This window comes from Vulpes lagopus, chromosome 15 (assembly GCF_018345385.1).
Source record: "Vulpes lagopus strain Blue_001 chromosome 15, ASM1834538v1, whole genome shotgun sequence".
NCBI classification, from domain to species: Eukaryota; Metazoa; Chordata; class Mammalia; order Carnivora; family Canidae; genus Vulpes; species Vulpes lagopus.
Window position 1 is genome coordinate 17802881 of NC_054838.1, and position 15936 is coordinate 17818816.

At 47.7% G+C, this 15936-nt stretch overlaps 1 protein-coding gene across 3 annotated transcripts in view; it reads left to right on the forward strand.

Annotated features, from left to right (window-relative positions):
- Positions 1 to 15936, forward strand: part of TRIM66 (tripartite motif containing 66) — a 53124-nt gene that overhangs the window by 15625 nt on the left and 21563 nt on the right. For all 3 annotated transcript variants that reach the window (XR_005983854.1, XM_041729612.1, XM_041729610.1), the window contains exons 2-10: positions 1072 to 1175; positions 2739 to 2886; positions 3718 to 3850; positions 4162 to 4278; positions 5523 to 5637; positions 6207 to 6353; positions 8435 to 8552; positions 10017 to 10921; positions 12300 to 12461. Coding sequence is in view for 2 of the 3 variants with exons in the window: in XM_041729612.1 (XP_041585546.1) it covers positions 1072 to 1175; positions 2739 to 2886; positions 3718 to 3850; positions 4162 to 4278; positions 5523 to 5637; positions 6207 to 6353; positions 8435 to 8552; positions 10017 to 10921; positions 12300 to 12461 (1949 nt within the window). In the remaining variant the exon portion in view is untranslated. The remainder of the gene's footprint in view (positions 1 to 1071; positions 1176 to 2738; positions 2887 to 3717; positions 3851 to 4161; positions 4279 to 5522; positions 5638 to 6206; positions 6354 to 8434; positions 8553 to 10016; positions 10922 to 12299; positions 12462 to 15936) is intronic.

The following is a 15936-nucleotide window of genomic DNA, read 5'->3' on the forward strand; positions in this document are numbered from 1 at the left end:
ATCAGGTGCTTTCTCAAGTATTATTTAATTGAAACCTCATGGCAACTCTTATTTTCCTTTCCCATTTTACATATGAAGAAACTGGAGGAGCATAGTGAGATTAAGAGACTTGCCCAACCAGGGTCACTGGGTGGTAAACCTGATATTTAGACTGTGACTGGTCTGGCTGCAACTGCCATTGTATCATTTCGATGATATGAGGCTGAGAAGATTGTGTTGGTAGTGCTGCATTCATTGCCATAGCCACCACTTTGCAGGTGGCTCTTATGCTTGTGCACAGGCAGCCTCATTTCCCTGCATCCAGTGGGCTTCCTGCTCTTGGGGTGGGCCTGAAGAGCACTAGAGTCTTCAAGGTGGCAGTCTCATGATGCTTATGTTGTTCAGGAACCTCCTAGGCTAAGGAAAGTATTGGAGACTGTTACATTTCTCTCGGGGAAGGGTAAGACAATGTGGTCATGTTCACATGTGAGACATGTGCAGGGGATGCAACATGGATAGATGGAGAAGGCCCAGAAAAAGTTGAGTCCCATGGGCAGACTGGTATTGGCGGTAGTAAGAGAAAGATACCTCCTAGATGAGCAGGCAGGGAGGTTTTGCTTTCTCTGGGGAGAGTTTGCTTGAAGCTCTAGCTTTGAGGTCTTTAAAATAGTTTTGCTGTGTGATAACCTTAGTTCTACTGAATCTGTGCACTGGGCTAAACTCACCCCCTGGATCTTATCTGGTAGCAGGAACTGGGCTCTCAGACCCTGGGAATGAGGAGTGGGAGCAGCAAGAAGGCACCCAGTTATCAGAACCATAACAGGGTTGGGCCTTTGATGGCATGGCTTGTGAGGAGGGCAGGAAGGTAGGACCAGACCAGATGTGAGTAGGTCTGTAGGGCTGGCTCCCACTGGGATAGTTCTGTCCAGAGTACCTAGATGAAAAGTGCAGGCCATGACATCAGACGTGGTTCATTTTGACACAAGTGCTATTGACATGTACCTTGGTGTTGTGTATTAGGAAGTCTCATGTCTAGGCCTTTTGTATAATCTGCCATGTTGCCCTGACTCTGTTTTTTTGTCCCCCTCCCAGAGCTCATCTCCTGTCCTGGGTGTAAGCGAGTGTATCTTACCAGGGATGTAAATCAACATTTTTTTCTGCAGTGCTTCTCTACAGGGCGATCCAAGATGGCCAGGGTAAGTCAGGACAAAGAAACACCTGATCCTTTTCAGAGATCTGTGGGACCCCTGTCCATAAGTTCACCTGTTCACCCATCACTTCACCTGACTTGTTACTTCTTCATCAATTTGCCTAATCATCTATCCACCCACCCACCCATCCACCCACCTATCCATCCACTGACCTACCCACCCATCCATTCATCCGTCCATCTGTTCATCCACCTATCCATCCACCCATTCTTCTGCCCTTCTATCCAAAAAGTATCAAAATATTTGAATTGGGGAAAGTAAAATGAAGGTATTTTTCTTATATCTTTTACTGGAAAATATCAGTACTATTTTCTCCCCCTGAGTTGAAACATATAAACCAGCGTGAACTAAATGGGTTCATTGGTCTTGCTTGTATTTAGCAACTAATACCCTTTTCCTGAGTTTCTGAATCACTTTCTGACTAGCACCTCCCGTTCCTCTCTTCTCTGGGGTACTCTGAGAGGTGCCACTGCATTTGATCCATTTGGCCAATGTATTTACCCAATCCTGTGTCTAATTCTTATTGAATGTCTGGCACATGCTGGGCCATCTGTTGGATGCTAGGGAGAGAGATACCCATGTTCTCTACTCTCAAGGAATTCATAGTTTAATTACTAAAACGTGTGTTTCTCTTCCCCCCCCCAACCCCCACTGTGGGTTTGTCAGATGCCAGTAAGAGAACAATGCTGTCAGAATCCACATCATTTTGATGGCCTGTGATATTCAGGCACAGACAAACCAACTTTTTCCAAATCTCCTTTTTTACTCATGTTTTTACATTAGCCCTGCAAGATTTTTGCTGACCGAGTGAATGAACGTTTGGACCAGGAGAGGGCTAGGTTTCCTTGGGCCCAGCAAGGAAGCACGGCTCTGAGGATTGGTCTGGACTTGTCCTTTCTTGGCTGTATATCCTCCCATATCTGTGGCTTCTCCCTTTCTGCAGGCATACTGACTTTTCGGCTTTTGCCCGTGCTCTCCCATTTCACTCCCTACTTGTCATTCTACATCCAATCAGAAGTCACCTCCTTGTGAAATTTTTCCTGGCATCTCCTCGGCTGAGCCCCTGGAAGTCCCCCTCTCCTTCCTTAGCACCTGGTGTGGCCTTTTATCACAGGATCACCCTCTGAATGTTGACCACCCTGTGAGGGCTGTATGGGCCTGGGGAACATGCCTTTGCCTTACTCATTTGGGTGTCCTCATCTGTAGCATGGGACTTGGGGGAATAGTCCTTGAGGTCACTACTGTTTTATTTATTTATTTATTTATTTATTTATTTATTTATTTATTTATTTATTATATTTTTATTGGAGTTCGATTTGCCAACATATAACACCCAGTGCTCATCCCATCAAGTGCCCCCATCAGTGCCTGTCACCCAGTCGCTACTGTTTTAGTCACAAAGGACGCTTTCCTTTGCAAGCCACCATGTGTCACTCCCAGGTGGCTCCCCAGAATTGATGGCCCTACAGGGAACACCCTATAGGATCTCCTATAGAGGCAGCTCCAAAGGAGGACATTATCAGTAACTCCAGACCTTTGTACTTTCAGAACTGCTCCGAGTGCAAGGAAAAGAGGGCAGCGCACATCCTGTGCACCTACTGCAACCGCTGGCTGTGCAGCTCATGCACAGAGGAGCACCGGCATGGCCCCGCCCCTGGGGGCCCACTCTTTCCCCGGGCCCACAAGGGACCACCAGGTACCTCTCCTGCCATCCTCACTAGCTCATGTGCACCAAAGTGGAGCTGGACCCTCAAAGTTCTGGAAAGCAACTCTTTCTGACCTTGTTTCCCTACTGGGGGTGAGGGTTGGGTGGTCTCAGAGCCTTTCCTGCAGGAAAAAACAGTTCGTGCCAGGCTCTCCCTTATTGCGGTGCTTGGGGGGAGGCATGAGTGTGAGCCAGATGTGCAGGGAGGAGTAGTTGTGAATTATCATGAGAGCTAGCTGAGTTCCCTACCTTCACCTCTAATTAGAGTAATCATGCCTGGCTTCTAGTTACTTACTTGCCTAATTAAACAACCTAGATTAAGGCTCATCTCTGTGTCCATCCAGTGCCACTTCTTTTAAATGACAATCTGTTGATAGTCTTTGCCCCCAACTTGAACTATGGGAGGGGGTTAACCTTTGTCACACCCATAGGAACCAGAGTGAATGATCCATGTGATCTGGCCTGGAGCCCCCCTCCCCTGCCAACAGCATCCTGGTTAATGAAGAGGTTTAGGTTGAATTTTAGAGGATTCAGCACTCTGTAGGAAATCCATGTGCTACAGCAGCAAGCACCCTCCTTAGCCTTGGGCAGGCAGTGTGTGATTTCTGGACAGCTGGACAAATCTAGCCAGGCTAAGCTCGTGTTCTTCCTTGTTCTCCTTAAGCCTCAGTGGTCCAGAGAAAGGCCTCTTCTATCTGTACCACCTTTCCTCCAAGCCCTGTGTCTCCCCTGTGTCCTTTGAGGGCTGAGGGCTGCTCAGTGGAGCTTAGCTGAGAGTCTTCCTGAGCAAGAGAAGTCCACCTTCTCTCTCTTCTCTGACAGGAGTGAGCAGTGGTTCTGGGGACTTCGCCTTGTACTGTCCTCTACACACACAGGAAGTGCTCAAGCTATTCTGCGAGACCTGTGATGTGCTCACGTGCCATAGCTGCCTCATGGTGGAACACAAAGAACACAGGTGGGGCTGGGTGACTGCTCACAGGGTGCTGGGGTGGGCTTTGGACCCCGCTTTGCTAGCTCTGGGCTCCCAGTGTGTCAAAATCCTCTCTCTGCCCACGCCAGTCTGGGGCCCTGAGGCTGGAGATTTTCCTCTGCTCCCGCTGTGGGGCTTCTCTGGAGGTCTGAAGGGCCAAGACTGCACCTTTCCTATACATAATCCTATCTTCCTTGGGCCTGGCTGAGAAAATACACTGTGGGGGTTCTTGCTTGACTGGCTTGCTCAAAAGAAGACGGAGCCCTCCTCAGGTTATTCTCTGCTTCCTCCTTTAGGTGCAGACATCTTGAAGAAGTTTTGCAAAACCAGAGGATGCTTCTAGAAAGTGTGACTACACAGGTGGCTCATAAGAAATCTACTCTACAGACATCTGCAAAGCAAATTGAGGACAGGTAACACAGACTAGCCCCTTGCCAATGCTCGAGATGCTGTGTTTACTGACATCCTGGATCCTGATACCAGGCTATCAGATATAGTACTTATGAAAAACACTGGTTTTAAGCAGATGTAGGCATATGTCCTGGAACTTAGAAATCTTGTGGCCAGTGAAAGGGTTTTGGGTCACCACTTGGTAGATGGAACCAAGCTAGGTCAGGATAATCAGTGTGAGTTTGGGCCTAAGCACATACCTTCTGAAGATGGCCACAGCATAGCCAGAGGTAGGTGCTTGAGACTGGGGGCATAAAGCAGATCATGGGTTTATCATGAGGATGCAGTAAGTCAGTGGCAATCTGCCTTTTATACTGCTGTCCCAGTGTCTTCCATATAAGTCTACAAATGATATGGGATCATTGATATTTAACGTGGAAAGAGAAATTAGTAGGTATTAAGAACTCATCATGTGGCAGGCACTGGGTTAGGCATCTATATGCATTATTTTGTTCAATTCTTATAGTTCTTTGAGTTGGCTTATCTCCATTGTACTGATGAGGAGACTGAGATTCAGAGAGGTTAAGTGACTTGTCTAAGATCACACAGCTGGTCAGTGACTCAGCTGGATTTGGAAGTTAGGTCTGTGTGACTTCAAAACCCATTTTTAAAAAACTTTACTGAGGTATAATTTATATACCATAACCTTGCCCTTTTAAAATGTACAATTCAGTAATTTTCAGTATATTCATAGAGTTGTGTAAATCATTATTATTGTCTACTCTTAGAACACTTTTATCATTCCCAAAAGAAACCCAATACACATTAGTAGTCATCCCCCATTCTCCCCAGTATCCCCAGCCCTTGGCAACCACTAGTCCACTTTCTGTCTCTACCCATGCTCTTTTTATTGCCTGGCATTGTTTAGGGGATATCCACCTTTCTAAGAGAACAGATTACATGACTCACTCTCTGTGCTACTTCCAGTGCTGTGTAACTGGTGAGCTGCTAGGTTGCCCTGATTATGGACCTGACGTTTCTCTAGAGAAAACCTGGCTAAGCTTTAGGCCCATTTAGATCAAGTGGGCTGGGTTGTCCAAGGGTTAGAGGGGTGGAGGAAGGTTCTCATTTTTTTTGTTTTTGATGCCTACTGGGCCCTGATATTCATAGACAGCCTCTAAGTTGTTGGCTGTTATATTTGTTGTGTCTAGGGCCTCATGGACCTGGAGGGAGGGGTTCACCATGTTCTGTCCCCTTCTGTTTATAGGATTTTTGAGGTGAAGCATCAACACAGGAAGGTGGAAAACCAGATCAAGATGGCCAAGATGGTTCTGATGAATGAGCTGAACAAACAGGCCAACGGGCTCATAGAGGAGTTGGAGGTATATATGGACAAATGAATCACACGGATGGGTCAGTGTTCTCTCTAAGTAAAAAACCAGGCACATATCAAACTAGTCCTAGCATTCAGAGCTGCCTGAGCTGGAATTAAGATGTGTAGTTTCCTTAGCTTTCTACAGTTCCCTGTATCCTAAAATGTCCAGTCTATTTTGGGGAGTATGGCTCCTTAAGGGCTAGAAAGTCAGTTCAAACTCCTATCAATGCTATATGGCTTTAAGGCAATTGCCTTCCTGGACTGTGCAGGCTTATAGCCTTAGAAGAGAGGGTCATGAAACAAGTTATGCCTGAGAGATCTAGACATTTGTTTGTGTCCTCATTCATTTATCACCCATTCCCTGTTTGCACTATAAAATCCACCCACCTTCTCCCTCCCTCCCTGTGTCTCTGCCACCCATGGCGGCACTCTGGTGCTCTGTCATCCTCTTGGGGGCTCAGTCTCCTCTGACCCCATAAGGGTTCACACTGATACATGGGCCACCAGACTCCCCAAACAGGTGGCATCAAGTCCAAGAACAGGAAGAGGGACTCTTCCTTCTCTGTCCATACTCAGGGTATTACTAATGAGAGAAAGCGGAAGCTGGAACAGCAGTTACAGAGCATCATGGTTCTCAACCGTCAGTTTGAGCATGTGCAGAACTTCATCAACTGGGCTGTCTGCAGCAAGACCAGTGTCCCTTTCCTGTTCAGCAAAGAGCTGGTAAGAGCTCCAACTCATCAATCACTGCTTTGGGGTTAGTAAGTGAAAAGTATCTTTTACCAAACCCCACGTGCCAAGGACAGGTGCTGAAAGGGTCTTGCTTTCCTCTGGGCAAGTCAGGTGGGAAATTCTGTAGTTCTGTGTTAGGTCATGGATTCAGACATGAGCCTGGACATTAGCAGTGTTCTAGACATCCCAGAGACAGTTGTTTGGTTTTAAATGGGGTTGGAGGGAAGGAGTATGATGTTGAGGTATTGGGTTTGTGAGGATGGTGAAGACTAGGAGAAGGAGCAAGAATTTTGAAAGAAGTTAGTGGGGATTATATTGTGATATGTTGAATCTAAGGTGCCTGTAGGGCATCGCAAAGGAGATGTCTAAAATTTCTATCGATTGATAGGTCTGGAAGTCAGAAGGAAAGTCAGGGTTGGAGATAGAGAGGGGGAGTCACTGAGGTATTGGTGGTATCACCTAGGAAGAGTTTGTGGAAGGAAGAAGAAGACATCTGAGACTGAGGAAAATACTATAATTCTCAACATAGACAGAGGAAGAAGAATGAAGGAGGGTGAGAAGCACAGTCCAAGATGGATTGCAGGAAAAGTAGGAGGGGGTGGTACATAGAAATTAGCAGTTTCAAATATCAAGTGATCAATTTTATCATTGCTATCTAGGTGAAAGAGGATGAGCAGTGAAGAGAATTCTTGAGATCTGGGAATCAGGAGGTCCCTGGTGATATTTTGAAAGAAATTCCAGCAAAATGGGAGGGTGAAAATCTAGAATGAGGGGAGGAGGGGAGGAAGTAGAAACAGAAGTGAAAAGAAGGGAAATGAGGTAGCTTGAGAAGAAAACAGAATTGGGAGATTGATTTTAAGTATGGAAGACATTTGCACAAGTTTATTTGGGAGAAGAGGTTGATGATAGAGATATGTGGTGGAGTGAGCATACTGAGAAGGCATAGAGATGTAGGATGGAGAGTGAACTAGCTGACCCTACACGTAAAAGGTACTTGCTCTGAGGAGGGAGGACAGGAAGGTCTCCATATGATGTTTGGAGGTAGGCAGCGTACCAGTTTGCAGCAGTTTGTCTTTTGGATCCCTTTTATTCACTGAAATAGGAGGTGATAAGAGAGCTAGGCACTAGGTAAGTGGAATTGAGAAGAGAAGTGAGGACTTTAGTTGTCAAGGACAGTGGAAGAGGAGGAAGCCAGGGAGAAAAGAAGTGATAAGAAAAAGAATGGTGCCCCCAAGGTTAGTGATCACTGAAGCAACTCCAGATAAAATGGCTTCGGGATGGCTGGATTGACTTTAGGCTACCAGACCACGGTGAGATGGAGGGGCTTAGGCCCTAGTGATACTGTTACAGCTCATCAGGCCCCAGGGGGCTTGGGGAGTTCTGTAAGGCTGGAGAGTGCACTCAGAAAGAGCAAGAGCTAGTTGGAGCTGGGGGCAGTCGTTGCAGACGAAGGTCTCTAGATGAAGCAAAGGTCTGGGTATGGTACCTGAACTGGAAAGGGAGATGAAGGTGATTGACACTAAGGAGATGCAGGAAGAAGAGGCCAAGATGGTGACCAGGACATTGGTAAACTAGGCTGATGGCAGGGTGAGTTGGATGCTTGCCAAAGTCCTAGATACAAGGGAGAGTTCATGATAGGAGATGGATGCAACTGATGAGGGAGGAAGAGGGTGGTGGATGACAAGGGCAGTTTTACATGTGGGCAGAAGGACGGAAGTGGGGAATTCTGAGAATGTCTACCACCGTAGGCTTTTACACTGAGGTTTTGGTAGAATGAATGGAACTCCTGAGAGGGCTGCCAGGTGATAGCCTGAGAATTATAGACCATTCAAGGCCCCAAAAAGATAAGGGTCTAAACCTGGCTAAGAGGAAGGGGATCACCTGGTGGGAGGAGGGGCAAGAGCAGGGGAAAGGATGTGAAGCTACCAAGGTGCAAAGAAATGAACATATGAGGGACCTGAGGCTAAAGACCCGTGGCTCTGAGCCCTTCAACCTGCCTGAAGAGTGAGGGAGAGGGAGTTGTCATTCAGGTGCAAGATGCCCAAAGAAATGACCTTTGGTGCTGTTATCAGATTGTGTTTCAGATGCAGCGATTGCTGGAGGCAAACTGTAACACAGATCCTGGCTCCCCCTGGAGTATCAGATTCACCTGGGAGCCTAACTTCTGGACCAAGCAGCTGGCTTCCCTTGGTGAGCCAGAGCCCACCCTGTGGGCTTTTACATAATTGCAAAAAATGAATAAAGCATGCCTGCTTAGCTCACTGGGTGGGTCAGCATATGCCCAAGAGAAAACACCCCCTGAGACTCCCAGTGGTCATGGAGTCATTCCTGTGTGTGTGTGTGTATGTGTGTGCATGCATGTGTGGGGGGCGGGGGGTTCGGAAGGAGGGGACAACTTAAATAGCAATGGCAACACAGGACTTTTGTAACAGGACCAGTTGAAATCTGAGCTTTCCATTCTGCATGAATGCCCTGTTACCTTGGTTTCATTGCTGGAGAGGAAACAAGATAGAGGCCCTGCTCTCCAGAATGCTGGATGGCAGTGCAGGTGAATCTGTGTCTCTGTGATCCTACAAGGGTATTCGTGTGTGTAGGCACAAAATGGATATCAGCATTGGGGTGTGGAGTGGGGAGGGAGGTAGAGGGGCAGTGTCAACATCTCTTCCCTGCCCGAAGCTCAGATGCAAGCACATAATTCCTGAGCTACCCTGCTGCAGTGATTTCCTGGTGTTCAGTCTTCAGGTGGAGTGTAGACAACTTGTGGCTATGCCTGTGTTGATGGCCCCATGTAGGTTTGTTAAGCTAATGACCAACTGCTGCCTTGGTCTGTGTTGTTAAGGTCTAGGAAAGCTTTTTGAACTTGACAGAGTGAAGAATAAAATTTAGGTTGAGGTTTTGCTCCCCTTTTCCCTTTAATTTAATTCAATAGACTTTTGGTGGGCCCCTGCTGGGGGTCAGCACCCCATGTCCACTGGGGGACTTAGGTGAACAGAACACACCTCTGGCTCTCGAGCTGCTGAGTCTTTCCCTCAGTAAGCCTCATCAAAACAAGCAGCTGAAGAAGCTATGAGACTGAGCTAGGGATAGATATTGTCTACTCATAGGCCAGGGTCTGGAGACCTCAGGACAGTGCTAGTATTGCCCCTGACCTGATGTTGGAGCTCCCTTACTCCTTACATCCTCCTGGTCCAAAACACAACGCCTCACACGTATATTTGGAGACTTGGTCATTTATCCCAGGGCCGCTCTCTTTCCTTTGTGACACTCCAGCATGCTACCTCCCCACACCCAATGTTGATTTTTTTTTTTTTTTTTTTTGGTCTGAGTCTGTGTTTGAAAGCAGTGGGTACTATTTAAAGGAGCCTATGATTTCTCTAGTGGGATACAAACAGTGAGGACTAAGCATCTGGAGAAAGCTGAGCTAATTTCTCAAATGTCTCTGGTTCCCAAAGGTCCATGCGAGTTCTATTGCTGGTTCAGCGTTCTAGACTGAATCTTGGAGATCAGGGGTGGGATTTCCCAGGCAGGAGTTGAATTGCTAATCGTAACACACCTGGTAAAGGTTTATTGCATGGTGTCCTTTGGTCCCAGGAGCAGGAAGTGGGGAACAGCTGCAGATACCTTTGGAAAACACTCTCTCTTCTGAATTTTCAGGCTGTATAACTACTGAAGGTGGACAGCTGTCCCGGGCAGATACTCCTGCTTATGGAGGCTTACAGGGACCATCATCCTTTTATCAAAGCCACCAGTCCCCAGTGGCTCAGCAAGAGACTCTTAGCCACCCCTCACATAAGTTCCAGTCTCCAGCACTGTGTTCTTCATCTGTGTGCTGCTCCCACTGCTCCCCAGCCTCGCCTTCCCTCAAAGGCCAGGTCCCCCCACCCAGCATACACTCAGCCCACAGCTTTAGGCAGCCCTCAGAGATGGCACCCCAACAGCTAGGCTCTCTGCAGTGCTCTACTCTCCTGCCCAGGGAGAAGGAGCTGGCTTGCAATCCGCAGCCACCAAAGCTGATGCAGCCCTGGCTGGAAACCCAGCCCCCCGTGGAGCAGGAGAACACATCCCAACGGCTGGGGCAACAGCCGACTTCCCAGCCAGTATGCATTGTGCCCCCGCAGGATGTTCAGCAAGGAGCCCATGCCCAGCCCACCTTACAGACACCCTCTATCCAAGTCCAGTTTGGCCACCACCAGAAGCTGAAGCTCAGCCACTTTCAGCAGCAGCCACAGCAGCAACTGCCACCTCCGCCACCTCCGCCACCCCCACCCCAGCAGCAGCCACTGCCACCTCTACCTCCATCCCAGCATCCAGCTTCTAGTCAGCATGGGAGCCCTCCTGGGCCTGCCTGTTCCCAGAACATGGATATAATGCACCACAAATTTGAGCTGGAGGAGATGCAGAAGGACCTGGAGCTTCTTCTTCAGGCTCAACAGCCCAGCCTACAGCTGAATCAGACCAAATCTCCTCAGCACCTTCAGCAAACCATTGTGGGGCAGATCAACTACATTGTGAGGCAGCCAGCACCCGTCCAGTCCCAGAGCCAAGAGGATGCTGCACAGGTGAGCCTCGCGGTGGCTCAGGGCATATGTTCTCCCTGTCCTGGGACCACTCAGCAAACAAAGCTACTCCCCACCCTCCCCCAGCCACAAGGGAGGCACAGGAGGGTGGCCTTGAACTCAGAACTCACATTTCAAGTTCTTCTGGGCTCCACTGCCCATCTCAGGAAAGCTCCAGAAATCACAGTACTTTGTCCCAATAGGGATCTGGGCTCCATACTCTCCAGAGTGGCCTGGCTTAGCCATGTCCTTCTAGATGACACTAGGGACCTTGTCCATCAATAGAACCTTCTGAGCTGTGTTAGACTCCTGCCACTGCCAGGACAGAAGGGAGGCTGCCTGTTATCTATGTAACCTCTCACTTCCCTTGCTGGGAACTTATGAATCTTAGATGGGAGGGGAGAACTTAAGGAGTGGAGCAAAGGTATACATTAGATGCTAGTGGGTAACATCTTTATAACACCACACAGCTATAGACTTAAATTTTGCTTCAAACCTCCTAAGCTAGGTATGTTTTATATATACTATATCATTTATCCTATCAATAGTATTAGATAGGCTATGTCATCTGTTATTTATAGGCACAGATTTGGGGGTCTGGGAGGGCAGGCACTTTGCCTAGAGATCATAAAACATTGAGTGACAGAACCAAGACTTTGATCTGGGTCTGCTGACTATAATTCCACAGGAGAGGCCTTGTTTTCTCCCTGGAGGGGTGATGAGTGCTGCTCCTCTCTTCTCTCAGCTAAGAGCCAATTGAGGAAGTACAGATTGTACCTCTGGGATCTTTGCTGCATTCCATGTCTTCATCTGTAACTCGTGCCTTTCTTTTTTTTCCAGAGTTTCTCGTCCTAGCCCCTTCTCCCTATCCTTTCTCACCTTTCCCCCCAGTGGTGTCTCCTTTAAATCTGTAATCACATTTATATCTTCAAAGCACCTTTATGGACTTTAACTTTATTATAAAATATAAGGCCTCACATTTATGCTTTAGCACTGACAGTGTCAGATCATGCTTCAAATGTCTCCCTCTGAGGCTCAGTTCCTTTGAGGAGATAGCAAATCATCCTGATGATGGCAGAGAAAGGTCTAGGGTTCACTGAGTCCCACAGGCAAAATGTATGTCAGAAGTGTTAGGATTGCTAGGGTGAATATGACAGTTAGCCCAGAATTCTTGGTTTCGGTTTTATCCTAAGACTGTCATACTAGGATGTAGTTTCCTGAAGAATTTAGATAAGAGTATCTTCCTTTCTGAAAAATTTTCTAGCAGTTCACAATGTATATGGAGTTGGTGACAATGGGCAATGAAGGATGGGCATCCGTCTTTGCTGCTGCTACTGCTCTTTGCCATAAAACCCACCCAAGTTCTTATTTTCTCCTTCAGGCTTCGGATGAGCACCCCACATCTGAAGGTCCAAAGCCGCCTCTCCCACTGGACAAGAATACTGCTGCTAACTTGCCCCAGGGGTCTGGGGAGGAAACCCCTCCTGGTGTCCCCCCACCAGACAGCACCATCCCGCACTCCTCTCCAAGTGTGGTGAGAAAGGTACTAATGGAGCCTGCTTTCCATGGCCATGTGGGACCCACTGCCAGCCAAGACCCCAGGGAACCAGATGAGGATGACTGGTGGGGGGGTGGAGTGTCCCTGTTCCATCCCTGGATATTACACAGCCCTGACTCATGTCTTTTATCCTAATGAGTCAGCAACCTAGGTCCTGCTTCATGCCCAATTCCCATTCCCACTGAATATGGGACCGATTGGCCTTCATTTAGAATGGAAGGGGAAAGTAGAAGGGAAAGAAGCCAATTTATTACACACTTGCACTGCACCTAGCATGGTGCATGGGGCGTTGCGGTTCTGTGAGGTGGCTGTCCCCACTTTCTAGCCAAGGAAACTGAGGTCCAGGGCCCTATAGCTAGTGGATGAAAGGGCTGAGGGTTATTTCAAATGAAATTTGTCAGAATCCAAAGACCAACTGTTTTTTCTCTGCAACAAAAATGGGGAAAATATTTTATGTGACTGCACAATCCAAAGGTGATTGGTTTTAGAATTTGAATCAGTGGGGTTTGTTGGGTGAACAGCCTGCAGGAATGTCCCTCAAAGGTAGCTGAGTGGCTAAGGACACTGAGAGCTCTTGAAGAGAAGCTACTGGAGCCTTTCCTGTCCACCAATGCGCTTGCTTGCTAGAAATATTAATTTACTTGGCAACAGCTCAGAATGCCACAACTCCTCGGCTGTGCTCCCATTATCCCTGCCCTTCACCCTTATCTCTGTCATCCTCCTAGCTGGAACCTCACTGATGTGTTGTGCCCTTTCTGTATCCCTTGGCCCTGTCCCACTGTCCTGTTGCCTTCTCTGGCTTGGTACCCTCAGGCTGTTGGGCACCTCCTATCAGCCCTGTACTTGAAGCTGTGTCAGCTGTTTGATGCCCCCCAGCCTGCACACTCAGCTCTGCACATGGCTCTGGCTCTGCATCCCTGGTTCTGTAGCTCTTTTGTATATCTGCCCCTCACCATGCTTCCCCTAGCACCATTGCCACATATCTTAGATCAATCTATCCCAGTGATACTTGAGAAGAGACTTCAGAAAAGTAGGGATGGCAAAAATGAAATGGTAACTTGGAAATCCCTGGTGGCTCTTAAAGTCTGGCTAGGCCTCTGGTATTAGTGGATTTTGGTCTGTGCTGGGCCCATCCGGCCCTGTTAAAAGCCATTTGGTCTAGAGGCCCTAGAGATGCTATAAGTAGGCCCTTTGTGGCTCTCAGGGGGTTTAACTTTTTATACTTAGGCTACTTACTTATTCCATCCATCCAGTTATTTACTCACTCAATGTTCAAAAAATATATACTCATATCCTAGTGTGTGCCAGGTGTTTTGCTAGGTGTCAGGCACATATCAGCAAATAACAGTGTGACATTAGAGCCTATGGTCTAGTGGGAGAGACAGACAGTTAAATAAGCAATGACAACAGATGTGATAAAGTGCTGGGATAGTCATTGGGGTGCAGAGAAGGAGCGGGTAACCTAGAAGAACCCCTCACAGAGGACTTCCCAGGGGACCTGATTTTAAGCAGAGATTTGAAGTAGTTAGGCTAGTGAAGAGGGATGATGAAGAGGGCTAGAACGAATAATCAAAGGGAATGGCTAGTAAGAGGGTCCAAAAGTGAGAGAAAGCCTGGGGCCCTTAGAGGGGTTTCAGATAACTTGGCATGGTAGGAACATGAGGTGTACTAGGGAATGGAGCCAGGGTGCTTGGAAAGCCTTGTAAACGATGTTCCAGAGTTTAGCATTTGGTCTTGGGGGTTGTGAGGAGCAAATGAAGGATTTCTAGCAGGGAGGGACACGGTTTGGATTCAATTTTAGAAAGGTCACTTCAGCTGTAGGAAGGGAGACCAAAATAGTACAGACGAGAATCAGGAGTGGTTGAATGGAATCAGTAACACTGGGTTTAAGGAAGAAGCATGGACTTCAAGAGATCAGATCACAGGAGTTTTTGGACTTGGAGTCTGATTGGTAATGGGAAGCGATGGAGAGACGGTCCTTTGGCTTGACACCCAGGTCTGTCTTGCCCACTGGGTTGCCATTCATAGAGATGGGAGCGTGGGAAGAAGGGCCTATTTGGGGGGAGGAAAAAGTTAAATTTGAATTGTTGGTGGTCTTCTGTGGAAGCTACATAAGAAGGTGACCAGAAAGCAGCTAGCTCTAGATGTCAGTAGTTCAGAAGGCACCATGGGGATTGCCAGTGCTCAAGTGGTAGTAAGAAGCGCTACAGAAAATGCCACTGCTTGTTTCACAGGTCTTGATTCTGTTCCTACACACATTACAAAGGAAAGGAGGTGATCCATGTGCAGGCATGAAGTCTGTGTTGCCTGTGCAGGTGGCCTACAGGGCTCTCTAAGCATCAGGGGCCTGCTGCCCTACTGTGTGGCTACAGGTTGGCAGTGGGGCTAGTGAAGGTCCCAGGAACTCTTATCTTCTCATTTTGAGCTGGCCTTGGCCCTTACTAAACTGGGCTAATGCAGAAGTTCAGAGGGGCAGGTGGCCTGGCCTTTCCCTGATGTTTTATAGGCTTATTCCTGGCTTGGACTCCCCTAAAAAGGAACCCCAGTGTTGCCATCCTGGCTCAGAGGATCCTTTGGGTCTTCTTGACTAAGAGAGGTACTGATTATACACAAAGCTACTGAAATAAGAAACAGGGCTTTCTCAATGCCTTGAAGCTGGGATTGGGCATGATGAGGGTGTGAAGATTGAGGACACTGAACAACGTTTTGAGCAATTTATCATTGAATGATAACACTTTGTGTAGTATTTTTCTACCTGTTTCTATAGGTTTTTACATGGATTATTCCATTTTATCTCTGTTTATCCTAGAAGTACTATGAGGAGGCCACTTTCTTATTCCCTTTTGAAAGATGTGGAAACTGAGACACAGAGAGGTTAAGTGACCACCTAAGAGCTATACAGCAGAGCATTGGCAAAGTTAGGACCAGAGCACGGGTTCTTGACCCTGCTCATGTTCAGGGGCTAGGTTAGATCGCCTCTCCTTGTGCTCTGCAGTGGGAGAAGCAAGACTCCATCTGGCCTTTCACTTGCTGGATTTTCCTCTTTACAATCATTGGAGTAGCCTGAGGCCCTGCCGGGGAGAGGGCTTAAAACCCAGCCTCTTCTGGTTATCTCTATCTGGTAAAGATATTTTAGCCTCCAGCCCGCTCCTAAGCCTGTGACGGCCTACTGAGTACCGGGGAAGTCAAAGGTCTACGTGAAGGCCATGGACCAGAGGAAGCTGTGGCATCAGGTGCTTCTCTGCGTTCCACAGGGACTCACTCACACTCTGAGCTGCAACTGACCTTACATCGCCATGGAGAGAACTTTGGTGATAGCACAGCAGCTTGGTGATAGCACAGCAGCTGTGCACATATACTTTCAAGTTGATGCTAACTGAACTGAAAGTGAGATAGGAAAGTTTTTGGACGGGCTTGAGCTCTGCAGTCTCAGAAGCAGCTTCCCCTACTACCTTCCCTA